At 42.2% G+C, this 27,408-nt stretch overlaps 1 protein-coding gene across 2 annotated transcripts in view; it reads left to right on the top strand.

Moving 5' to 3' along the window:
• The window catches only part of sema5ba (sema domain, seven thrombospondin repeats (type 1 and type 1-like), transmembrane domain (TM) and short cytoplasmic domain, (semaphorin) 5Ba), a 270,882-nt gene extending 244,451 nt beyond the window's left edge, over positions 1–26,431 (top strand). The window contains exons 19-23 of one of the 2 annotated variants that reach the window (XM_012868532.3): positions 5,869–6,039; positions 11,829–11,966; positions 20,188–20,232; positions 22,960–23,165; positions 26,217–26,431. In XM_012868532.3, coding sequence (XP_012723986.2) covers positions 5,869–6,039; positions 11,829–11,966; positions 20,188–20,232; positions 22,960–23,165; positions 26,217–26,393 — 737 coding nt within the window. In that variant the 3' untranslated portion in view covers positions 26,394–26,431. The remainder of the gene's footprint in view (positions 1–5,868; positions 6,040–11,828; positions 11,967–20,187; positions 20,233–22,959; positions 23,166–26,216) is intronic. The other variant, XM_036139025.1, reaches the window with a different exon arrangement.
• Positions 26,432–27,408: the final 977 nt, after the last annotated feature.

Here is a 27,408-nt window from a genome sequence, read left to right as displayed (position 1 = left end):
ATCATTTTAATTCCCATTATTTTCAAAGGAAAAATGTGTCTCCAAATGCAAATTTTCAAGATAACATAAAATAGGAAAAGAGTCAAAGGGTATGAATCCCTGTCCAAGGTGCTAATTAGTAAGTTTTATGCTTGTGAAAACTGGATATTAGCTTAGAACGAACAGATTCCCACCCTTCCACGTGATATTAGAGCCAGATATTAACAGTTTACTTAACTAACTCGTTGTAACAAAGGGAGTTCTTTGGATGAAAAAAAGCTGACCAAATGCAAGAAATAAGTAGATGTAAAGTCTTTCATTGGCTTTATGCGAACGTACTCCAGCACATTATGGGTTCCTAAAGAAAAGGGAAGCAAAAAAGGAGGTGGCTGTAGAGACAGAGTGCTAGGGGGTCAATGAAAGTTGTTTAAATACGCTGAGTAGGCTGTTCCCTTCATTAGCTAATGGTTACCAGCAGCTGCAGCGGTGCAGGAAGAGTTCACGAACAAATTAAGCTATCTGTTTCCAACTCCTCATCAAAACATCATAATCAGCTGACCTTAAATCTTTCTGATCACAGACTCTGAAAGGCTCTACTTCTTAAGCACACACTCTTTAAAACACACCCACATAAAAATGAGCGGCCTTAGACGAAGGCCTCCTCTTCAGAGACGGACTTTTGTATTCCTGCCTGGTAGCTTATGAATTAATTATTTGTGTTTGGCTGCTTGAATCCGTGTTTAAATGTGAGTTGTTAATGTTCAAATGAAATCCTTTGTGGTTAAACCGGCGACTGAGAGACATATAGCCGTTAGAAGCCCAGATTAGGTAGCCAGTGAGGAATCGTCTTGCCAGTACTGTCACGTTCACGTGTGCCCCCCCCGGAGAACGTGCAGGTGAGAAGGACGAGGCCAGTGACAGAAGGGAGAATGAGTGTGAAATAGTAATTGATGATGAAATTAGAGGGAGGGATGGAGGCAGTGGAGATGGCTGAAAAGATTAAAATAAAATGTCAGTGTCTCCGCCCGTGCTGTGGAAGCAGTTGTCTTGCGTGTCCAGTCGGTGTGGGAATAAGAAGACAGATTTATGTCTTTCATTTGAGGAAGTTCTGACAGAAGATCAGTTCTCGGAGTTAGGTAAATAGAATTAAATCCTCGTTCACTTTTCAGAGCGTAAAATTAAGTTATCAATGTTTTTTTTCACTCTAAAAGTAAGCACCAAACCCCTGTTCAAGGGGTTTGGTGCTTAAAGAGTATTTCTTCTTCTTTGTCTGCTGAGGGGAAAAAATATTCTCCTGAGTTAAACGACAAACTTTGCTGCTCAAATAACATGAATGTAGAATAACAGTATTTTTGAAGCTATAATGCTGATTCTTGCCTTTTGGTCAGTGGATTTATCCATGTGAGGTAGGCTAAAAATACGTATTACAAAGACCTTGTGACAGATACCTTTTTCTCTCTGTAAAGAAGGAAAAGAATATTTTTCTTTTAGGGAGTTTGTCTTGTGACAAAGGTAGGCTACCTTTTACAAGACTCCGCCTGTCTCAGTCGTGCCTTTGGGCGAGACGCTTCACCCGCATTGCCTGCTGTCAGTGGTCAGAGGGCCCGGTGGACCTGATGTATGGCAGCCTCGCTTCTGCCAGTCTGCCCCAGGGCAGCTGTGCCTACAAACATAGCTCACCACCGTCAGGGTGTGAATGACTGATTGTAGTGAAAAGTACTTTGGGGTCATTGGACTTGATCAAGCGCTATACAAACACAAGCCAAGCCACAAACAGAGGATTCAGCCCGAATCACGCTCTCATAAACTGGCTAACAGAGACTATAGAGGCAACTGCGGTAAACAGAGAAAATCTCATTTTGCATGTCGGGCAATTGTAAGGACATGTAATTTTTAACTTCAAAACTTGCACTATCCTACTTTAAGCACTGTAAAAATACTATGGTTTTGTGGTATTTTCTTATTAAAGCTTGTAGAATGTTTAATTTGTTGTGCATAGACTTACAGTAAGCAAAAAAAAAAAAAAAAAAAAAACATCTGTTGTTTTTGGTTGTTATTAAAAAAGAAATCAACTATTTGACCTTTTCACCTGTCTATTCTTCAAAGCGTAACTCTGAGAGCCTAACAAGTTGGTGTTATTTGAACTAAACCCATGCAATTAAACTGATCCTAGTTTTCATTATAGGCAAGTATTTTTCATAAACTACAAAGAGAGATTGTCTTAAAAATGTGTAAAATTAAATTTATTTATATATTATTATTATTATCATTATTATTATTATTATTATTATTATTATTATTATTATTATTATCTGAAATTTTTGCATTTCCCTTTGTTCTGTTCTATTTTGGATTGGATTCATGTTTGGGAAGTTGCCTTTCAAAATATGACAGCTCAAGTCCCCAAGTCTAACTAAAATAACTAAGCAACTCCCTGCTGGTAAGTTGAATATCGGACTCACATAACCACATTTACTTCTAATAGCTATGAATAGAATATAGAAGTGAACTCAAAATAATTGGCTGTCTAAGCGGACTTAAATGTTTCCCCCTGGCAAATACAAATTGACACTTGGTCCGTATGAAACTTCCTCCATAAAACAGCACCAGTTGATCAAATTTATTTTAAAATTCCCAGTTATGAAATAAACAAACCTGCAAAGCTTGCAAACAGTAAAGAGGTAACATGAAAACAAAGAAATGTACTAAAGCAATTAGTAAGCACGTGTGTAGTGGGAATGTTAAATCTACCAACTTATCAAAAAAGTTAACCAAATTTCCCTAAAAAACGCCTTTTTAACAGAGATGAAAAATAACTTCAGCCTGATCCAGAATGGTGCCTCTGGTCGGCTGGGTGAAGCTATTTGCCTCAGCTATTTCATTTTGCATTCTGCAATTAGAGGACTGGCAGTCGCACAAGAGAACAAAAAAGTGGAAAGACCAGTGCACCCGTCTGATTTTCAGTTGCTCTGCGATTCAGTGAGTCAGATGCTAATCCAGTCAGTTTAGAGTCAGTCAGGCAGAGATGTGGCTCAAAGTGAGAGCTACTAAGTCAAATACTCACGGCCTGCTTTACTCTGTGTCACGCTCATCCACTCTGCTAAAGAAGTCTTCAGCAGGACTCTGAAGTTACCTGGCAACGATGCTTCCCCTCCTCCGTCAGACAGACATCAGCTAGTCAACCAGACGGTCAATGAATCACCCACACTTTTCTGATTAGATCAGACGAGGCATTAACAGTCCCCACGGGAAGAAGGGATCAGTACATCACACAGGTAGGAGAAGATGTGGGGGGAGGTGTGTGATCAGTGAAACAGCAGCAGAGTGGTGAGAATGCGTTGTATATGACCCACAATAATCCCTGCTTTGACAAAAAAACAAAAAAAAACAGACACTAAATATAGGGAACATGCTGATCTTGAAGACAGATTGCATTTAATGGGGTGGGATCTGTGGCAAATTCAGTGTGATGGAGCTGAAGGGGCCGGGCAGAGTTTCCCTAAGCTTGATTTTGTCACGCCTTGTAAACTTAACTCTTCACTGAATTTAGACTTTCAGAAACACATGCAGTTGTCCTCTGGGTCTGTTAGTTCTCCGTCATATTTCTGCTTTTAGCCTTCAGGCACGTTTAAGTGGAAAAGAGCAATTAAACGTTATGGCATTGATTGTCTTAATATGCTACAGTTTCAAAATTGCAAAATTGCTTAAATATGTCTTTTTAACTATATGATAAAAATGTATTCCAGATGTGGACCCTTGACAACGCTGCCAGCTGTTGTGTTTGTCACTTTAAGGTTCTGAGATTACTGAATTAAAAGCTGAACTACCCAAAAGCCTTAGTAGTTTCTTAGTCCGGGTCAGGTCTAAAAGATCAAATCTGGTGTATTAGGTCTAAATAGCAGGGTGCTCACACTGTGGCAGTACTGGTTATACTTAGATTCTCATACATTGTACTCCTGGTTTCAGATAGAAACTAACAAATACATTTAAAGGCCAAATATGGAAGCTGAATGGAAGACAGTGAACGGCTCACATGTACCAGGACCAAACATATCTCAATATTATTAGGTTGAATGCTGATATGCGATATGTATCACAATATATTTTTATTTTTATAAAGTAATCAAAGCTTTATCCCAAATGGCTCACGGGCAAAACATGTTAACAAACATCTTTAGATGAATATGAGAAATGGCTAAAAAAATAACCTGCACATGTAAATACATCTTATCTTATATCTCTTTTAAAAATATCTCGATATGTGAAAAAATCAAATGGTTGGGTATTTGAATCTCATTGTGCAGGACTAGGGATGGGTTGGTAAGGTATGATATCACTGGGGAAATTATGACGTCCTAATGCTAACATAGACATTTAAAACTAAATACGTTTTGAAGTAAAAACAACAATAAATTCTACTCCTGGTGAAATAAGGTATCGCTTATTACAGTTAGTTAGTCAGGTTGTGTGCTGAGTAGTCAGCTGTTTAACAGGGGTCACTGAAAGTTTGCAAGGTATCATTATAAACCTCTCCATTTAGTTTTTACACCTTAATTGATCTTGTTTTTCACAGCCAACCTGTAATACTTCCAAACAGCTGAATTTTTCATGCTTGTAAAAAAAAGACATCATATAATAGACTTTTTTGTCCAGGAGATAGGATGTGCCCAACTAGTTTGGCGCAGGATAGCACTGCTTTAAGCTACGCTATCATGCAGGTAGACAAACCATGACCTTATGAGACTTCCCCCATTGTGAGGTGTGGGACAATCTCAACATTGTATGTGTGAATCAGTCACCTCTTTAATAGCATATTTCTATTTAGCTAATGGATCAGCTATCTGATTGTTTTGTTTCTGATTCTTGACTGTTGAGAAAACAGAAACTGGGTAAATCAAAGTCCTGCCTTAAACTAATAACCTAAATGTAACAAAGCTTCATGTTTCAAAGGACAGCAGTCCACACACAACTGGCAAACATCTCTGTAAGGGTTTGACTTCCAGTCTGTTTTGGGGATAAAACAAACTGCATAAAACATATACATTAGGATTTTATTTCTGAGTTGTTGCTTCTTTAGTTGTATCAGTTTAATGCCGATCTCATCTAGACTCTTTTATCAAACATGAAAGCGCTGCAGCTACTGAAAGCAACCACAACTAGAACTGCAAGCCGTTATCAGCGGATTCCAAGCTCATTCCAACAAGTCTGGCGCTGGCCCCGCCCCTCCCAGCACGCCGGGTCACGCGGCCCACAGACCCGGCACGCGTCTGGAATTGACCATGAGTTCATATCTGACAGAGCCAGATTAGAAGCTCCTTGCAGAAGCACTCAGGCCCCTAAAGGCTAATCCCTTATGATGCATCCTGGTTATACCATAATAACTCAGGTTTTCAGGACAGAAACCTGCTTTGTCTCTACTGCAAAACTCAAGCTTGGCCTATTCTGTTTTCACTGGGAGATTGTACTATTTTCTGAAGTGGCGCTCGGTGTGAAGAATTTGACAAGCGTGAGATTTAGTAAATTACTTGGAAATAAACCAATTTAAGCAAATCTGAGCAGAGTATTGTACAACTGGGTAGTTATTGGGGAAACAGTTTGTGTTTTTTTTTTATTTCTAGTTATTCACTTTATTGCTCTCTAAATTTCCAGCCTAATTTCCAAATGCATGTGCGCATCGTCTCCTTTGAAGCGCTCTGCTTGGATTTCAGTCATTTGACCCCTTTTGACACCTTTAATTAGATGGTAAACTGAAATGAATCCAGGGTGTTAAGAGCTTGCCTTTCCTTGTGGGGTATTCTGTTTCATTAAGTAAGTGGCTATCTTTACCGCTTTGTATCAAATACAAAGGCATCATAAACTAATGTGTGTGGTTGTGTGCGTGTGTTGCAGTGAAAGGTGCATGGTCCTGCTGGTCTCCCTGGTCTCAGTGTTCAGTGGGCTGCGGCGGTGGTCACTACCAACGGACTCGCTCCTGTAACAGCCCGACGCCCGCCAACGGAGGAGACATTTGCATCGGCCTGCACACCGAGGAGGCCCTGTGTAACACGCACACATGTGACGGTAAGGTCGTGACTGAAATTCAACTTCCAACTCTGTCCTTTCACAACAGATCCGGCCATCTATAATGCCTTGCAAGAAAAACATTTTCCTTATACAGTTATGGTATTAAGTGATATTACAAGCATAAACCCTAATGTCCCCTATCGGGTTTTTATGTGATGGCCCAGCACAAAGTAACGCATAAATGTAACAGAAATCTGATATGCTTTTCCTAATTACAGATCCTTATAAATAAAAATGTACATGTACTTAGAGTTATTCAGCCCCCTTTACCTCGACGCACCTAATAAAAACGATTGGCCACCAGTGTGAAGAACTCAGAGGTTTGTCAGAGAACATTATTGAACAACAAAAATTTAATGAAGACCACAGAACAAGGCAGATTGGTCCAGGATAAATTTGAGAAGATGTATAAAGCAGGGTTTGTTTATAAAACAGTATTGAGATTAAACATCTCACAATAATGGGAAAAATTATAAAATGGGAAAAATATAGCACAACTGCAAACCTTTCACGGCACGGCCATCAGGATGAAAAGCTGTGCAAAGAGAAAATCTAGTCAGAGTAGAAGGTAAGAGGTCCATGGTAACTCTGGAGTAGCATCACGCTGTGGTGGTGCCTGTCTTCAGCAGGGACATGTTAGCCGGTCAGAGTTGATGGGAGGAGGGAGGGAGATGAAACAGCCTAGTTCTGGTAAAAATAAATAAAAAGATAACAGCTAGAAGCTCCAAAGACCTAGGACTGAGGTGGAGGTTTAACAAACTTAAGCATAAAGCCGATCAGACTGATCGCAAAGAAGAGAGGGCAGAAATGTCAGTGCAAAGCCGGTAGAAGAAATACCCCAAATTTAGCAATTCCAGTGAAGGGAATCCGTCACCCATCCGTTTATGATTTGTTTTGTCTTTGTACTTCACAACTAACCCTTATACTGCTGGTCTGTCGAATCAAATCTCACTGAAAATATATTGAAGTTTGTGATTCCAATGTGACAAACCGTGAAACAGCTAAAAGGCACTGTAGCTCTGACATTTCTGTGCCGCTCCCCTGTGGTAAGCTAGCTTCATTTATCTTTTTTCTAATGAATTGTGCGAGTCTTAGATAACTGGGTAGATAAACATTCCTGCTGAGAAAACAAGCCAACCCCCCGCTGTGCAGCTGGAGCTTTGAACACCATGGCAACTTCTCGGAAAAGCTTTAAAAAAAGAGGTGCACTCGTGCTGTTATTCATATGGAAATCGCGCGCGATGCATCTGCGTGTTAAGAGTTTGTATCTGAGAGCAGGATGTGCCTAATATTGTTTGAGATGAGAAACGCACAATCAGTGGCAGATATTTCAGCAAAACACAGTTCAACTTTAGTTTAGTCACCTAAAACGGGGGTGGGGGGGGGGGGAGAACTGTCAGGGTGTCATTCATCTTAAATCAAAAAGTTGATCTTGAATAAGTAAAGTTCCCGTGCCCATAATTCATAACAGCCTAGCCTGGCATGGCTGCTGCTTCCTGTCTCGGTTCACTTGAGTTATGAATACTCACTGAGGGGCCTCATGACTTTTTTTTTTTCTCCCTTCACTTGAGTTTGCTTCCCTTTCTTCAAGTTGTGTGTGAGATAATTCTCACTGTGGATGAAAATTGAATTTTGTTTGTGGGCTCCAAACACAGAAACATTTATGAGTTGGCTTTCCACCAGACTGCAAAATCAGTGGGCACCCACGCTGCTCTATATAGCTCTTGCATTCCTGCACAGGTAACCAACAAACTATACTTTATGTATAGGGAGCTTTTTTTTTTATACCACACATATACTGTAAATCCCCTAAAAATGTTTGGAGAACAACAGGAAAAGGAAAAAAACAAACAGAGGCAGCCAAGGTTTAATAATTCAAACTGTAGAGATTCATGTTGTAATTGTGGATAAAATGCTAACGGTCCACTGCGTAATTATCAATGGCCATTAACAATAAAATGTGTTGTGCATTTACAGTGCCCTGCAAAACTGAATTATTCATACCCCTATTTTATATTTTCACTAATATATTTTATTAGTATTTGATGTGTTACAGACCAGCACAAGGTATAACTTAATTATGAAGTGGAAGATATGCAGTCACTTTGTGTTCAGTATCAGCCTTGGGTGTCTTATAGCCAGAGAACCTTATTCCATGTGTTTGCTGTATCCCAACATGGCCTGTGGAAAATCCCAAACTTCCAAATCCCAAACAACGCGTCCAGAGTAATCGTAGGCTTCATTTTTTTTTCTTAAAGCTCTCCTTGCCTGACCCGTCTGCTTAGGTTGTCGCTGTAGGTTTACAGATGACCCATATTGTTTTCCATTTCCTATTGATAGATGGAACAGTGCTCTATGAGATGCTTTACACGTAGCTGTATAACCTAACCCTGGTTTAAACTTATCTACAGCTTTATTTTTTAACTTTTGGCTGTACTGTATTCCTTGGTCTTCATGATGTTTGATCTCTGATGGTCAATGCAGGACATCTTGATTTACACTGAAATTAAACGACACACTTTCTAACTTTGTTTCCTAACTAAATGAAGGACAAAGCTTTCACTGAAGTAAAGAAGTGTGAGTAAAAGTGTATACCACACTTTACTCTGATCTAACCTCAGCCGTCCTGCCTGACACCTCTGCACTGAGTAGGCTAGCTTTCATCGGTGCCAGGCCTCCAGCATGCTCCTGCAGAGGATCTCTGTCTGTCACCAGGTTTTCTCTTTTAAATAAACTTTTTAAGAATAACGCCATGTCTGGCTTAAATTTCAGGTGTCCTGTCTGGTCTGATATTACAAATGTAGCTTTCAGAATACAACACAAAGCTGTTTTTTCAGCTGTTTTTGAGTTGTTGTTGTTTTTTTTTTACCCCAGACAAGAGGAATTGGATGGTCAAGGGAAGTATAAAAATGTTGTCCATTCCTCCATCGCGTTCTTCCATTCAATTCCCACATGTTCACTGAAAAATTCATGAGCTCAGTCTCCTAATCCAAGATGATTAGAAGTCCAATATCAGATCCCACAGGGTTTCAGCCTGGCTGATTCCTGGTTTTAATATCAAATAGACAGCGCTTCGTGTTGCTTTTTATATTTATTCTCGTGGAAATCAAAAATGACCCCGGATCATTGTTGTGTAAAGCCTGTGTTTAGACGGATGACTTGCATTTGTTGTTGTCTGCCTGAATTAAATGGCTGCTTCTCCTAAGCTGTCATTTTTCTCAGATGCTTTTCATTCGGAATCAATCAAACTGTCCTTCACAGAGAGAGTAATGCATACCGTCAGCCTCCCTGGTAATTACAAAGAGTACCCAATGGCTTTACGCCCCACCCACCCACACATACACACACTCTAGATACTAATCTGGCTCTGTTATATCATCTTAATGATTTCCTGCTTGACGTGACCCAACACATCCGGTTAACCCTCGGTCGGTCCCAATCTGTCTGCTTGTCTGCTCATATACCGGCGAGCAGGCAATCCACCCAATAGATGTATCGGGGTTGTCCTGGTGCAACAACTCTCTGCTGGTATAAATATTAGTCACTAGGTTATTGGATGCCCCTGTCAGAGGCCATTTGATTCAAATTCAGGGATACGCTAATCATATATTTGAGGTTAATCTCAGTTTTTCAGTAGCTATTACATGCTAACCACTGAGCAATATAATACACTGGAGTGTTGATTTTGCCGAAAAACTGAAGTCACTGGCCGCCATCTTGCTATTCCCTACTCTCACAGAATCCCATAGGATTTGGTTGCAACAACAAGCAGTTTTCTGGCTGTGTGAAAACGTTTCACAGGTAATTCTACAATCAGTGAATGTACTAACACTATCAACTACTAGGAAATTAGGTGCTGAAATATTTCACATGTTATTCATATTAAATATACATATATGTATATATAAGTATGTGTATATGTATATATGTATATATATGTATACATATATGTAAATATATGTTTTTGTATATTGTTATTTATATATTTATAAATGTTATATATATATATATATATATATATTTAAATGAATAAAATGCAAAATATTTCAGCACATGACTTTCTCAGTACTTGATAGTTTTAGAACATAACATAAAAGTATATAGCATTTAACATTTTAAAAGTTTTAAGCCCCCTCTGAACATGAGAAAATCCTCGTTATTCGATGCTGTAGCGCACATATTCCCTAGTTACTGGGAGAAAATAGGGAGTACCAATATGGCGGCCGGTGGCTTCAAAGCAACTCCTTCTAACAGCGGGTGATTAGCACTCCAGTGTATTATATAGCTCAGTGATGCTAACTTTGATTTCTCTAAGAGTTATTACAATGAAAATACCATTTTCAAGCATTCCTGATTTAAGTGCTAATTATTATGAAGAGCAATTTCAGCACTGTGCCGAATGCGTGAGAGGCCAGATGCGTAGGGGAAAGGTTTTATTCTAATGTCAAAAGAAACACAAAATTCACAGCTGATATTAGATAGTAGCACACTTAGCATAGTTAGCATTACTAAAAACAGCAGCCTGGGTTGTGATAATTATTTTATATTGGTGTTTTACTGTTATTTTACATGAAAAGCAACATGATGTTTAGAATCTGAAATTAGCTATTAGCAAAACTAGCATTGCTAGCAGGGTCTAAATTTTTCATGAATTTAGACCCTAATTGAAATAAAAAAAAAATTTTAAAAAGCCGCCAGCATTTCTAAATCCACCATTTAAAATGACTGACAGATAAAAAAAAAAAACAGAAAAACTCCTAAGGATATAGCAGAGCAACTTTGCTATAATCTGGTAAGTGCTCTTGTTATCTGCCTAAGTGTCACTCTCTCTTGCTCTCTCGCAGCCTGAATGGATGGCAATCACGCCTCAACATTTTCAGCAGCTTTTACCATCTCTATGCTGGCTCTGACCTCATGTTTAAAACAACTCACTGATACTGAAAACTGCCATTCTTCTTCTTGACTTGACACAGTGTAACACGGTATTGTTCATTAATCGTTGGTCAGTCACGGTCCATCAAACCCGAAAATCGTCTCACCTGCAGATAAACCGGAGCGTCTCTGGGAAAATAGCTTCCTATGAACTGAGCACAGCAAGAGCGTTCAGGATGGATGACCAACACGGAGCCTCGGGCTTCTTCTCTGTTGAGGTTATTCTAACATTTGAATTGCGTGGTGTTTTTATGTGCCCAGAGGCTTTCGCTGAAAGGAGGGAACAGATTGTTCACACAAAGCGGCAGGTTGGTCAGTCCGGGACTGACAGGAAAGGTAAAAGTGGTCCGTCCTCTTTCTTTTTAACAAGATTCCTTCTGCCAAAAACTGCACACTCAAGAGCAAGCTGAGTACCAAAGTAGTTTTTTCTCATCAGTCTTTCATCACTGTACCCTGCGCTCCCTCCACTCCAGCGCTCTTGAATGCAGGGCAAAAGAGTGCAGCAAGTGTATAGTTCTACGGGAGGTGCTGAAAGTGGGGAGCTTTCTTTTTTTTCCTATTGGGTAGGGAGCTTTTGTTCACTGCTTGGTTGCCTGCTGCGGGGAGACGGCGCTGAAGCCTGGCTTGGGAGACAAATATCTCTGCTATGCGCTGAACAAAGTCTTGTGGTTTACTTTTTCGATCCTGTTTACATCACAAACTCCCTTTTGGTGTGTTTGGGTCACTTGGCCAGCTGGCAAGGTGGTGGCAGCTTGGGTGGGCGCATTGGTTTCCAGGCAGTTTTGGGTTTAACTTGACCCTCTGGATGTCTGGGTTTATTTTAATTGCTCTTTTCCCCCCCCCCTGTTTTTCAGGTGGATGGATGGCCTGGTCACTGTGGTCGACCTGTGACGACTCGGGCTTCCAGACCAGGAGTCGGGTATGTGGCGCTCAGGGCAGCAGCCCCTGTTTGGGGAACAGCACTCAGCGAAGAGACTGCAATGAAATACCCGGTGAGTCAGTCGACTCTCACCTTCAGCCTCCTTTCACGATGTCACAAGAGGTTGAGGTTGACGGTACAAAAGCAGAATCAGACTTTTTTGTCAAAACTTGGATGCCACAGTGTCTTGTGTTCTTCGGTGTTACGAAACGCATTACAAGCTCTTATTCTCTCGTGAATCAAACTTTTAGTCCTGAAAACTGTCTGTCGCCCTTGATGTTGAACATTTGAAAAACGTAATTGCGATTGAGGTTAAAGTCATATTCAAATGCAGTCAAAATTTGCCATATTGCTTTGAATGCAAAATGACCTGTGGCACAATTACTAGTATTCATGCTTTGTAAAATAGCATTGGAATTGAGATGAAAGGATCTGATCTTTTTGTCTCCGTCCGGTCTTCTTTCTTCTCTTCGGCCCAACTCATCTTTTCTCTGTCAGATTCAGATTTTGGAGCTGGCTGTGGATAAAGGTTGATTTTTGTGTCTGCTGAACCATTTATGGCCTGATTTTACCACATGTTGAAAGACCCAGAGCTGACCAATTTCCAGTTCACTGGTAGAAGGCAACAGCTTTTTATTTTACTTCTCCTGGTATTTTAAATAGTTCATGTTACCATGCACTTCAACAAGCATCCAGGCGCTTTTGGAAAAGCCTGATACTCACATCATCACAGATCCTCCACCATACTTAACAGTGGGCAACGAGGTGCATTTCCATCCTTTGTTTTTCACTCTTGCTAACGAATCAAACCATAGTTTCAACAGATCAAATAAATTGGTTCCATCAGAGTTTATCCAACTTAACATGTTTATGTTGATAGAGGTAAGACAGAAAATACTTTGTTCTCTCATGGCTCTCAAACAAGGGGACTTGGTGAGACTGTCATGTGAATAACCTCAGGTAAGCAGAAGGTCATCGATAATCATTTGGAAGCATCTAAAAACTTTTGGTGGACTTAAAAAAAAAGAAACGTTTTAGCAACCAAAAAACCGATTGCATTTATTTATTTATTAAATAATTGTTCAGGGTACTAATGATTGTGCCATTGGTGATTTTACAAAAAATAATGACCATTTTACTATGAGTAGCTATATCAAATTAGCATTGTTAGCATTTTTTATCCCACTAAACAAGTATATGCAAATATGATGTTTTTTTTTTTCCCCCTGCATTTTTATTGAGACATGACCATGCTGCAACAAAAGATCATTTTAATGCTTTTGACACATTTTTATCGCTGGTGTCAATACACACAGAGGGTGCTCTAATTGTCTTTACTCTGGGGGAAAAAAGACTCTACACCGTTGTGTTTCTATTGCCAATATGATTCTGTTAGAGGTGCAAACTTCCAGGATAATTTACATGAAACATTGAAATAAGTAGACCAGGGGCAAATTCTGGTTCAGATCCAACAATATCCTGATATTGATGAGCTGTTTGGTCTTGGTAGAGGTTTGTGCTCTCTGGTTGCGGCTTAGATCGCTCTAAGTGAAATAATTTAAAGGTCGATCCATGCTGTAGTCAGTCTCGTTTTCACAAATACTACAAGTATTTATGTTTTTCACAAAGCAGCGGATTCACCTTTTAGCCCCTCAGACTCGTTTTGTCATCCATTACCAATCGTGGCAATCATGGTAATTAGCCTTCCTCCCCATCATCATCCTCATTTACAAACCTCCATAAACAAAAACATGTTTGTATGTGGGTTGCTGACATCCTTGTGCTATAAACCGCTCTCTGTTTGTTAATTGCCCATAATTAGGTCCGCGTGAATTCAGCGAGTCAGTAGTTCACTCTGTCGGCCCCCCAGCACACCTTGTTATGCCGATGTGGATCTCGGAAACTTTCTCCTGAAATGATCTCTCATGGCCTGCCAGCGTAGGCTCTCCAGTCTCGGAATCCCTAATGAGTCAGGACGAAGGCGATTAATATTAATGGGACGTCACAACACCAAATCACATCAGACTTTATTGCACATTTCAATGAGGCCGTGGAAGGATTGCTTAAGGTCTCCAGCAGAGGGGGAGGCAGCTCTGAGGAGGAGGGAGGGCGGAGGGAATATTAGCTCAGAAAATTAATCAGGAAATGTGGCCCTGAAATTAAATTTGTTGACTCACACAGACACCCATGCACGGGCTGGATCCCTTTGGGAAAAGAAGTTTCAGAAGAACGGGATGTGTCGGAGAAGTGAATGATTTTTTTCTTTAGAAGACAGGTTCAGTTTGATGGCACAAAACTGGGAGGGAGTTTCACTCAGCCGTCCATTTATCTACATGTAGAAAGTTTCAGGTTCCTCTTTTACATTAAATTGAACATAATCTCTATGGGCCTCTTGCACAACATGGAGAAGTCATTTCAATTTCTCATTTTCCTCATACACTGTTCTTATTTCTGCATGTTTCACAGTCGGTGTTTGTGTGCGGAAAGCCTGTTTCTCCGGGGTGTCAGATTTTCGGCTTTGAACTAAAACCCCACTTCCCCCACTTCCTTCCTATTTTGGGTTAAAGCTCAAACTAGCTGGGGTTCTAAGGACCTCTGAATCTAACGAGTATTACCCTGTTTAGAATTCCTGTGAGACCTTTTCAGCTAGATGAGTAGGATACGACTGACCAGCTAACCACCTTCGTCCTAGGGCCACACCCTTCTGCAGTGGACAGGTCAGGCAACCTAGTAGCCCGAGGCCACCTGTACCCCGACCACCGCCCTAGTTAACGGTGGCTCCTACTCCTATAAATCAGCACTTGTTACACGATCAGTATTTTTTAAAGACTCAAAAGTCCCTAAGGGTGTTGTTTTATAGTTTGGGCTAAAGGCAACCTTTTAAGACCTCCAAAATACTTCTAGAACCACGCACCGTGACTATTTTACAATCATAGAAGAACCAAGAAAATGTTGACTCACAAATTGAATGTCCACAACTTCTAATAAAATTTTATATGCTTCTTTAATTAGTATGCTTTTGCAGGGGATTAGAAACAGCATTAAGCAATTTAACAGATTACAAATGAATATGTAATCAACATCCTATCTCTTATCTAAGGCTGCTTACTAATATATTTAGGAGAGGATTTTAAATTTGGAGGAGCAAACTGACCTGAACCTCAGATGGAAACTTATAGTGGCTTTGATTGCTGGATAAGGAGTTGTTCAGCCGAACAACGTGCCTTCTCTCGATGGCAAACCCGATGTCCCGTTGATGCCCCATTCACAAAGACTCACGCCTGGAGCCCTTTGCCTTGATGTCCGTGCCTGAGGTGCGTCTCCTTGGTTTGAGAGGTTGGTCTAACTGCAGAGCTGACATCTCATGGGTGCAACTCGCATCTTCTGGACATCTAGGATCTTCTCATCAACCAGGTCAAAACCACAGCAGTTCTTCTTGACAGGATTTGCAGATCGTTGGCCCCGAATTGTGGAAAAACACGAAAAATAGATAATCTGACTCAGTCTCGGCGGTTCTCAGAGACACGGGCGCCGTGTTCTTCCTTTGGCTCAATGATCGTCCTTCCGTCTTGGGTCTTCTTCTCTTCTGCTCCGCGCTGCATGTCTTCTGAGATGAGAATCTGAGCCACGAGTACCCAAATCACCCTTCTTTTATGTGCTGAGAGAACCGTTGGGAGGTTGCAAACCTCAACCCCCCCTCTCTCCACCGAACACTTGCACCCAGTACCTTATCACCTCATAAACTTTTCACCCTATGCAGATCTCTGGCCGAGTCAAAAGTTTTCGCTCCTCTTTCTCCGACCCCAGGCAGCAGGTCATTGAACCAAAGCATCTGATTCCACTTCCTCTTTTCTTCTCGGCAGATTTCCTGTAGCCAGCAGCTGCAGTCTCCTTCCAAGCGCTACTTCCTTTTTCCACAAACTATTTTCTCCTTAGCCTGTCTGACACTTGGACTGCACTAAAATAATCATCATTTCACTCATTTAATACATGAATGCTTGATCTTTGTAAGAAAGAAAAACAATCAGTCAAAACATGCAGTTTAATAAAGAGAAAACAATCAATTTAAACACACAATTAAAGAGCTCTTTATGTTATCTTTTTTATGTAATACCTTTAATTTCCAAATTATCTCTTAATTTGTGAATGGTAGAGAATATGGTTGAGCTCACCACACCACCGATTTTAGAGGTATTTTGACACCCCCTTCTTGAGGTCAACCAGATTCGACAGCCAAGGTCCCTGCAGGACCCCAGAACAGTCCATCCAGGTCAAAACAGCTGATCTCCAGGACATTATCAGAGTTTTCAGTTAACCATATGAATCAAACCCTTAAGATTGTGACTCCCCGCTCAAAACAATTGACCTTACCCTAGGGAAATTAATGTTACATGATTATAAAATTGAAGAGAAAAAATCTTGGCAGGAAAAAAAAATAAAAAAATCTTCGCAGCTGAGCAGCAAGCAAAAAATAAAAAAAACCCAGGCCCTTTAACGCCGAGGTTCCGGCCTGGGCAGCCAGCCAGGGGGAACTGAACAGCGGGTCAGGGTCCAAGGCCGCATTGGTGTAGGTGAACACGGCAGCATAGGTCATCACCAACATCATGGATGGAAGATCTGAGATAAACTGCAGCCTATACACCATAGGCACGTCCGACTTCTAAAAGCCGCCTCTCCTTAAACTCTTCTTGACAGGCAGTGCAGTACGTCAGATTACCTTCATTCCATGAACAGAAGCATGAGGTAGGGGAAACTTTACCCAGGTCCCAGCATGTGATAAAAATCCCACTAGGAAGGTGTCGTACTCGGCAGTCCCCACATACTTCGGCATCAGTGACCTTGACTTGATGTTTCAGTAGTCGAGTGAGCTCGCTGCCCGAGGCATGGTGACTCAGGGTTTTTCCTTTCCCCGGCACTTGCCAGCGGACTTCAAGCTGGATTGAAGATTGGCAAACGGTGCAGCAGTAGTTGAGCTTCTGCCACAAGAACTTCTCATCTTCTTCTGGCAGGAGTCCTTTTTTAACCCATTTCAATTTCTTCCAAGCTCTTCCTACCCAGAGCTCTGAAGTGGTTCTTCTAATGACAACCACCCCTGTTACAGTGGCCAGTCTGATATAGGGTGGCAAGGTGCATGATTCACTGGCCATTCTCCGGTCTCTGGTTTTCCTTAGCTAAGAACTGGCTTGAGCTGCTCCACCCCTTGGATCCCCTTCTTGTGCAGCAGCACAGTGTTACAATCTAAAACCTGCTTTACCAGCACTAAAAGGTACTTCTCACCTCTTTTTCCTGTCATCCCCATGGGGCCCACAACATCTATGCAAACTGACCCCCACGGGACGATGCTTTAATGGTTAAGCCATCCGTACGCTGCCCTCGGCGACCTGCGTTGTATCGACCACATACTTCACAGCCCCTCAGCACGCGACGGACGTGTTTTAGTGGGATCCAGAGTTCCTGCTCTTCCAATTCTTTACGGGTAGGTAGCACGCCTGCATGTCCCAAGGCCTCATGCACGCTCCGCACTACCTCATCCACGTACACAGCTGGGACCACCCGACCCCGGGGTGTCCTGTCCCACTTCTCGATCCCGACAAAGACGATTCTTCTCTGTTGGACATAACAGTCTACTTCATTATTCCCGCGCCAATGCGCTCCATCTCTGGTGTGAGCTCTCTGATGCTCCACCTGGAGATCTAGGTCCAGCCTCAACTCGGCTATCTTCTTCCACAGGTCATGATAAGCAACTTGTTTCCCCTTGGCAGTTTCAAAACCATTTTCTTCCCAAATGGATGGGTCCTCTTTCAGGGCCTCACCAGCCTGTGCACTTCCCAGGGTTCTACCTTTCTGGCGACATCTTTCCCTGTCGCATTGCTTCAGTATGAACCCCCAGTAAGCAGCTTGGTCGGGCCCTCTTCTCGAACCATCAGTGTACAACCCCCACTCAGGAGGCTCTTCTTGATCGGGCGCTGACGGCTGCTTCCTGCAGGCTGGCTGTGCTGGTCCGATCTCGAGGTCAGGGTCGTGTAGGATGTCTTCCCACCGGCCCCATCTGGTGATGTTTCTCATGGAAGAACGTGGAGTTGCAACCATCTGACCCTGGGATTTTCCTGGATCTCTCCTCGGTACCTCCTGCCCAGAGAGGTCATCCGAGAACTGGGACTCACAATTTTCAATGGCCTCAGCCATCCTTTGTCTTTGTCGTCTCGAGTTGTCTGCCGCCCCAAAGCCTCTCCTGGATCCTCGGAGCAGGGATGAGTGCAGACCACTGGCTACTAGCTTTACTATATGGGTCAGGTCAGTTACCCTCAATAAAGCTCATCCCTCACCTACGCCGACGGTAGTTACTGCGAGGGTTGTGACTGACGGCCGGAGCCAGCCACTAACAATCCTACTCAACTTCAGATTGTTACAGGTTGTGGTCTATGAAGCAGCCTTTCTACTCCCTACCACTACTTTTTGGGGTCTCCCTCTCTCAGGGCCCCACGTTGGGCGCCATGTCAGATCTTCGGCTTTGAACTAAAACCCCACTTCCCCCACTTCCTTCCTATTTTGGGTTAAAGCTCAAACTAGCTGGGGTTCTAAGGACCTCTGAATCTAACGAGTATTACCCTGTTTAGAATTCCTGTGAGACCTTTTCAGCTAGATGAGTAGGATACGACTGACCAGCTAACCACCTTCGTCCTAGGGCCACACCCTTCTGCAGTGGACAGGTCAGGCAACCTAGTAGCCCGAGGCCACCTGTACCCCGACCACCGCCCTAGTTAACGGTGGCTCCTACTCCTATAAATCAGCACTTGTTACACGATCAGTATTTTTTAAAGACTCAAAAGTCCCTAAGGGTGTTGTTTTATAGTTTGGGCTAAAGGCAACCTTTTAAGACCTCCAAAATACTTCTAGAACCACGCACCGTGACTATTTTACAATCATAGAAGAACCAAGAAAATGTTGACTCACAAATTGAATGTCCACAACTTCTAATAAAATTTTATATGCTTCTTTAATTAGTATGCTTTTGCAGGGGATTAGAAACAGCATTAAGCAATTTAACAGATTACAAATGAATATGTAATCAACATCCTATCTCTTATCTAAGGCTGCTTACTAATATATTTAGGAGAGGATTTTAAATTTGGAGGAGCAAACTGACCTGAACCTCAGATGGAAACTTATAGTGGCTTTGATTGCTGGATAAGGAGTTGTTCAGCCGAACAACGTGCCTTCTCTCGATGGCAAACCCGATGTCCCGTTGATGCCCCATTCACAAAGACTCACGCCTGGAGCCCTTTGCCTTGATGTCCGTGCCTGAGGTGCGTCTCCTTGGTTTGAGAGGTTGGTCTAACTGCAGAGCTGACATCTCATGGGTGCAACTCGCATCTTCTGGACATCTAGGATCTTCTCATCAACCAGGTCAAAACCACAGCAGTTCTTCTTGACAGGATTTGCAGATCGTTGGCCCCGAATTGTGGAAAAACACGAAAAATAGATAATCTGACTCAGTCTCGGCGGTTCTCAGAGACACGGGCGCCGTGTTCTTCCTTTGGCTCAATGATCGTCCTTCCGTCTTGGGTCTTCTTCTCTTCTGCTCCGCGCTGCATGTCTTCTGAGATGAGAATCTGAGCCACGAGTACCCAAATCACCCTTCTTTTATGTGCTGAGAGAACCGTTGGGAGGTTGCAAACCTCAACCCCCCCTCTCTCCACCGAACACTTGCACCCAGTACCTTATCACCTCATAAACTTTTCACCCTATGCAGATCTCTGGCCGAGTCAAAAGTTTTCGCTCCTCTTTCTCCGACCCCAGGCAGCAGGTCATTGAACCAAAGCATCTGATTCCACTTCCTCTTTTCTTCTCGGCAGATTTCCTGTAGCCAGCAGCTGCAGTCTCCTTCCAAGCGCTACTTCCTTTTTCCACAAACTATTTTCTCCTTAGCCTGTCTGACACTTGGACTGCACTAAAATAATCATCATTTCACTCATTTAATACATGAATGCTTGATCTTTGTAAGAAAGAAAAACAATCAGTCAAAACATGCAGTTTAATAAAGAGAAAACAATCAATTTAAACACACAATTAAAGAGCTCTTTATGTTATCTTTTTTATGTAATACCTTTAATTTCCAAATTATCTCTTAATTTGTGAATGGTAGAGAATATGGTTGAGCTCACCACACCACCGATTTTAGAGGTATTTTGACAGGGGATAGTGTACGCGTGCATGCGTGTGTGTGTGTGTGTGTGTGTGTGTGTTTGCATGCCTGTTTGTGTGTCTGACTTGTGTTCCTCTCCTCTCCGCAGTCATTCTGCCGGCATCTGGTTTTGATAAGGACCAACAATGTGGAGGTAAGTGGATTAACAGCTGGCAGAGTTTCGTGCATGTTTAAGTTTGTGTTGCCCCCCCTTCCCCCCCCTCTATGTTTCCACAGATGTCTGGAACGCGATGTGTGTTTTCATGCATCAAACGTGCATTTTCATGTTTGTTGTTTCACCCTCTGCAATGGCCTGAGAGCTAGCCAGAACCACGTTCTTCCAAGTCTGGTCCGTTTTGGTTTCATTTTTCGAAGGCCAACACAGAAGAAAACATGTTTCTAGAATTCCCTTAAGAATGGCGACTTTCAATGACTTGCAGCATTTATTTACAGTATAGTATTTACTTTATGTTAATGTCACCTGTCACATTAGAGTAAACTTTAAATGCCCATCACCGAACCTCTTGTGTAGTTAGGTCTGACATTGTTGATACCCCTGGCAGATTTATATATATATTTAGATGTTTGGATATAAATGTATTTTAATTAAACCAAAGTTTCCTAACTGAAGCTAATTTAGGCATAAATATAATAAGACAAGATACTGTACAAGACATCCTGTTTTTCTCTCTTTTTTATTTAGATTTTTACCAAAAAATGGTATGTAAAAAAAATATTTCTCAATAATTAGTGGGAAAGCCTTTATTGGCATTACGGCAATCAAACAATGACCAGCTTTTTCCTTGATTCCACTGGCATTTTGACAATTTATCTTTAGTAATGAGCTCCAAGTCTTTGAGGCTGGAAGGCCTCCTTGCGATCACGCTAATCTTTAGCTACATTTGCAGATTCCTTTATCAGATACAAGTCAGGACTCTGGGTGGATCATTCCAAACGTTAGATTTACTTTCAGTCAGAAGAAACATTAAAAGGTTACTTTAAACCTAAATCCACCAGGGGTATGAATAATTCTGGACTTAAACGTGTATGCCAACAGAATATGAAAACTCTTGAAATTATATTATTGGTTGATTTGGCTAGTCGGTGACTAGAAGTCATACAATATATGGAATTGCAATCCTTGCTGCAGGATCAACATCACAATTGCTGCTTTGATTCAGTGTTTTGGAACGCTACGTTACTTCAAGGGCTGCGTAAAACAGCTCTACTCTTGGATAGACGTTCACTCTCACTTTTGCCAACAGCTGATGAGATCATAAATCTCTTGGAGTGTGTTGGGGAGACTGTGATTATAAAAAAGAAAGAAAAGTAAAATGTCGGTTGCTCATAATCACTCTTTTCATCACAATATTCCAGAATGATATTACTATGTCGTGTTTTCATAATATTGTGCAGCTCTAATGGTGACCAACTCAAAACTCCAATCCGTATTGAGCAGTGAACTCACTACACACAACACCCATCACTCTTAAGGTTGTTGCTGAGTAAAGGTTACTCAAATGTTGCTATTTTTAATGCCAGTAAAGGGGCTTAAAAATTAGGTAGAGATGTAAAAAAAAAAGTATGTGTAAACAAACAGTCCAGACATGTCTGGGGTTCATCTGGGTTGCAACAGAGCAGGAGAAGGCAAGTCTTTCCACATATACCAGGAAGACTGAAAGGACAGCAGCACGGTGCTTGGAGCGTTCAGTCTCTATCTGCCATGCGACATGCTGACTTTGCAAGTGTTGGCGATATTTCTCAAATCTCAGTTAAGGGTCTGCACTGTCTCCATACCAAAAATTATAAGCCCCAAACTCTTTTGTCTTTGCCATTAAACTGATGGTAAAACTTGTATCACAGTACCTGCTGTCACTCACACAGTGTGACGTTGCCCGTCCTCTTGATATGAATAACTATGGACCCCTCACAGAAGGAAGGCAAAAAATAAAATGCTGTTCTTATACCTTCTTAAAGATGATGTACAGTATATCTTTGAGAAGACATGACCTATGACTAAATCTGTAGATCGTAAATCAACCCCCCCCCCAATTCTAATTGATACATCGCTAATTTTGGCTTCCAGCTTTGGTTTGTTACATCCGTGGCCTCATTGTGCCCCCACCCCCCATTTGTTCCTAAGGAGTAAATCTGTGGGGGCACAATGAATTAGGGTGTGCCTTTAGCCTCCAAACTGTTTCAGCTCCAGTGGAAATTGTTGTGCTTTTCTTTTTGACCTTTTCTTTTTCCAGCACTTTGCTCCAGTTGGAACTTGTTCTTTGAAGGTTTGCTGTTATTTCCTAAAGCTCTATATCTATCAACCAATACACTTGTACCAGCAGTGTTTGATGCACTTCATCCTTCAGCAGCTTTGATAGTTCAAAATGTGTCCTGCCTTTGTGCTGTTCTGAGTCTGACAGCTGCTTCCTAATTCGCCGCTTGCTTTCTCGCTCAGACCCATCCCTCTTCCCTCATTTAGGTCTTCAAATAAAAAAATAAAAAAATCTAATGTGATGGTAGCACATTATGAAATCTGTCTTTCAAATTTCACCCCAACCAATTACCAATGTCCATGCAGAGCTACAAATGGATAAAGTGACCGAGAGCAGCCTTGCATGCCATCTTTGAACTGATTCTGGAGTAAAATAGCTCCAGAGGGAGCAGTCTGGCCCATAAATTGTTCATCATAAGAGGAAATAAAGTCGTGGAGTCAGGATAGATTACTGAAGCATACCAATCCAGTTTTGAAGATCACACAAATTTTTAGGAGCACCAATATTTTGTCAAAGGGTAATGCGTGGATCCTTGTGGTAATATTGGGTTTATACGTGAATCTCCTTGTCTGAATAATCTATTATTCTCTGTCATTTTCATTTGCCAGCCTTCACCTCCATCCACCTAATTGCCACTGGCGTTTCCTGTTTCCTCGGGGCGGGGCTGCTGTCCTTCCTCATCTACGTTTACTGCCAGCGATTCCACAAGCCCTCGCAAGAGTCGGCCGTCATTCACCCGACAACCCCGAACCACCTCAACTACAAAGGCAACACCACACCAAAGAACGAGAAGTACACGCCCATGGAGTTTAAGGTAACCCCGAAAGGTGGAGCAGAGATCTCTTCGCCTAACGCTTTTAAAATCCAAACTCACTGTTAGCTGCAATATAACTCAGGTTCACCAGAAAAAAGATGAACTCCTGCTCTTTTTGCTCCTCCTTTCTGTCTGGGAAAACTTTTATTTTGGAGGTTTTAAGCCTTTTTAGCTGCACATGACCTCATTTATTATATATGTGTTCTATTTGAAGAATTCAGCACACTTCCATTGCTTTGCATCTACTACAAATTGGCAGGGAACAAAAAGCAAATCATTTTTATTTTGTGTTCATATAATGGGGCAATTTGCTGTCAAATTCTCAAAGTTTACTCATATTGTTGATTCCCCCCCCCCCCCCCCCCCCCCCCCCCCCCCTCTCCACCCCCCACAAAACACAGACTAGTAACTGATCATGTCCCCAAATGCCCTCTGGGTTCTTCGGAGTTTAGCTCCAGGGTCGAGCGAAAGAGAATTTTAAAAAGATGATACTGAAACACCAACAATTACGAAGATGTTATTGATCTTGAACGTGTGTGGATTACAGACCCACATCATGGATTTTATCGTTCAGAGTTTAACTCTTCATTTTGAAACTTGGATGGATTTCGTTCGTGGCTTCACTGGCTTCCAGATACATTTTTTATTTATTTGGACATCCATTTGTTTGTTTTTAAGTACTTTAACGGAGCTGTCCCGTTTTATTTGTCGGAAGATCTGCATCCACATGAACCATCTGGCTCCCTCGGGCCGGCTGACCACAGGCTTTTAGTCATTCCAAAGACTGGATTAATACGCAGAGGTGACTGAGCATTTTTCATTGCTGCTCTGTGACCCTGGAATAATTTAGCAACCCACATCAAACAGACTTCGCCCCTTAAAAACACACTTTCACGCTCTAGCATTCAAGCCCAGTGAAGGACTTTGACAGGGATTTTATCTACTTCATTATATTATTCTAATCACTGATTCATCGTGTTACCTGCCTGCTTTTTACCTTTAGTCTGTCTTTCCTAAATTATGTTTTGTTTACTTCTGTGGAGCACCTTAGTCAGCACTGTTGTTGTTGTTTTAAAAGTGTGTTATTCATAAAGTATTATATTGAGGTATTGTGCGATATTTGGTCTAGTCCAGTGCTTTAATGAATGAAGTACGGTCACATCAACAAAAATAATTCACTCAATTTGAGTTGTTTTACGATTAAACACATGCAAATAGACTCGGCACAGGTCATGTCTGCCTCAGATCAAATGCTGGTTCAGTTTGTTTTCGCACAAAATAATAATAATAATAATAATAATAATATTAAGAATAATAATAATACATTTTATTTAAAAGGCGCCTTTCTGGACACTCAAGGTCACCGTACAAAAGGATAAAAAAACACAATGTCAGAAACAAAGTCAAAACCAAAAACATTTAAAAAATACAAAGGCTGGGACAGAGAAATTGATATTAAAGAGAATAGGCAGTCTTAAATAGATGAGTTTTGAGTTGTGATTTAAAATGGAGAAGTGAGTCCGTGTTTCTAAGTAGGGGTGGTAGAGAGTTCCAGAGGCGGGGGGGCAGAGCGGCTGAATGCTCTGCTCCCCATGGTGGTGAGACGGGCGGAAGGGACAGACAGGTGTAAAGCAGATGAGCATCTAAGAGCACAGGAGGGTGTGGGAATATGCAGGAGGACTGACAGATGGGGGGGCAAGGTGGTGAAGGGCCTTGAATGTCACCATGAGAATTTTGTATTGAATGCAGAACTGCACAGGGAGCCAGTGGAGCTGTTGGAGGACCGCAGTGATGTGGTGGATAGAGGGAGTTCTTGTTATGATGCGAGCAGCTGAGTTCTGGACCAGTTGTAGTTTATGAAGTGATTTCTGAGGAAGGCCGAAGAGGAGAGCGTTGCTGTAATCCAGTCGGGAGGTGACGAGGCTGTGGACAAGTATGGCAGCAGTGTGTGGGGTAAGGGAGGGACGGAGGCGGTTGATGTTTCTTAAGTGGAAGTAGTCAGACCAGGTAATGTTATTGATATGGGATTGAAAAGATAGGGTGCTATCGAAGATGACACCCAGACTCTTAACCTGGGGGGGAGGGGCAGATGGAGGAGCTGTCAATAATAAGTCAACATCTAAATTGCGGCAGTAAAAGGCTTTTCCTTAGCGCCACGTCCCGTTCTGAGCGACGGTCATCACCGCCTCCTGAAACCGTGTCGTTATTGCTGCGGTGTGCTGCACATGCCGCTGAAAACCGTCGTGGCGTTGAGAGCCTGAACTCATTAGCTTTAACGACCACAAGGGGTGGCCAGATTCTGCTGGACGTGCAGCCGCCGTCCACGTACCACTACACCACTTTGGTGCGGGAGGTTCCCTCGGCCCCAGGCCAATTTATGTTGCCCCGCTTGTGTATTTCACCGACTCTAACCTGATTATCTGCCTGCCTCGGTCTCCAGAGTGGCTCAGATGGATTACATTAGTCAAATGCTTCCGCTGGAAAATGTTTGGCTTTTCCTTGAGAGATGGCAATTGCATTGAATTGGGCTTTAGACTAGGTTTTTATTTAAGAAAGCGCCAGTAAATACCTATTGATGTTGTGCCCATCTATGTATTGGATCACTGAGTACAACTGACACGATTCAGATTAGATTAGTTTCATTGTTTTTGTTTGGTTATAAATACACACACACACACACATGCAAGCAAAAATCTAAAGATATTCTTTATTTTAATGACCTGCAGGGAGAGAACAGCTGTAGTCTATATTGGACCTACAGTATGTTCTTCATTATGCTTTTTATTATTTCAAATGTTTGTTTTTAGATCTAGACAACAAGGAGATTACATCACTTGTGTCAAACAAACTTTAAAGAGGACATATCATGCAAAATCCACATTTTTAGCCATTGAATACATTTTGTTGTGTACCTGTTGTTTTTATGCTTAATTGTTTTGTTTGAACACAGTGAATGAAATAAAAATTGTAAAAAAAGAAAAAAAAGAATATGTGAATAATTCCAAAAGTGTGCGTATGACTCTCTTTATTTTCTGTCTTGCTTCACTCCAGACACTGAACAAGAACAACCTGCTGCCAGACGAAAGATCCAACTTCTACCCGACGCCCCTGCAGCAGACCAACGTCTACACAACCACCTACTATCCCACGCCGCTTGGCAAGTTTGACTACCAACCCAACGCCTCCCCCTCACCGTGCAGAACCTACAACAACAGTAACAACAGCTGAGACCCAGCCCACAGCTGACTCTCCTCTCCCCCCCCAACCCTCCCAACACCTTCCCCAAACGGACTCCAGAACCATGGTGACAAAAGTGACCCAATGTGAACTGAGATGTTTTTTCAGAGCTTGGCAATGTTTCTCTGCTCGTCGTCACCTCCCTGCTCCCGTAGTCTCTCCTGCTCGGTGGGGTTTGTGTTTTCAGAACTTTCCATCAAAGTGCGGGTCCTGGCGAAGACGAGAACTTATGCAAACCGTTTTGGTCGGCCTGTTTGGGAAAGGAACCTGTCAGGATGCAGCTGTGTCAACCCAGCACTTCGCGTGGAGAACAAGAGAAAGGAAATGCAACAAAGGCCGAGTTACGACTTTGAGGAGATTGCTGTGGCCGCTTCAGTGCAGGCGGCGGGCCGGGGACATTTCATCTGCACAGACTGAACGAGAATCTGACATTTTTAGAGGACACAAGTTACCATTTTTTGCCTCTCCATTACAAACAACATTCTCGGTCTGTGACGACCTGGAGTCCCTCAACGACAAAAGCAGTTTCCGAGAACAAAAGGGCACACGTGCGTCACGTCCTTGCCGCACAGCACAGAGTGAGGGAACAACAACAAAAGAGAAGAGTGAACGAAGTCGATGACAAAATAAATTACAGATCGATATCAGATCGGTTGTGTGGGAGTGGAAATGCGCTCCCCACCCCCCTTTTGTTGGTATCTCACATGACGGGAAAGATAAGAAGATTAAAGTTGATCAAGCTTTTGTACGGCTGTTTGGGGGAAAGTCACGTTAAGCACTGTCACCCTCGGCTGCGGAGAATTTCTGTCTAAATCTGCTTTCGATCAGAGTCCTGATCAGTTTTTGCAAACAAGGACGTGCTCGTCGGGTCGAAGCCGGGAATGTGGTGGAGGCGCTGGCAAGCGTAGAAGCTTTGGGAATGCCATGGGTGCCTGTACACAACGGATGGCGGGAGGTGGATGTTTGTTCCCATTTCTGTTTCTTCTCTTCTTTTGTTTTATCCGAG

This window comes from Fundulus heteroclitus, chromosome 7 (genome assembly GCF_011125445.2).
Source record: "Fundulus heteroclitus isolate FHET01 chromosome 7, MU-UCD_Fhet_4.1, whole genome shotgun sequence".
Lineage (NCBI taxonomy): Eukaryota > Metazoa > Chordata > Actinopteri > Cyprinodontiformes > Fundulidae > Fundulus > Fundulus heteroclitus.
The sequence above is the reverse complement of the archived record's forward strand: the minus strand, read 5'-3'. Positions and strand labels throughout refer to the sequence as shown.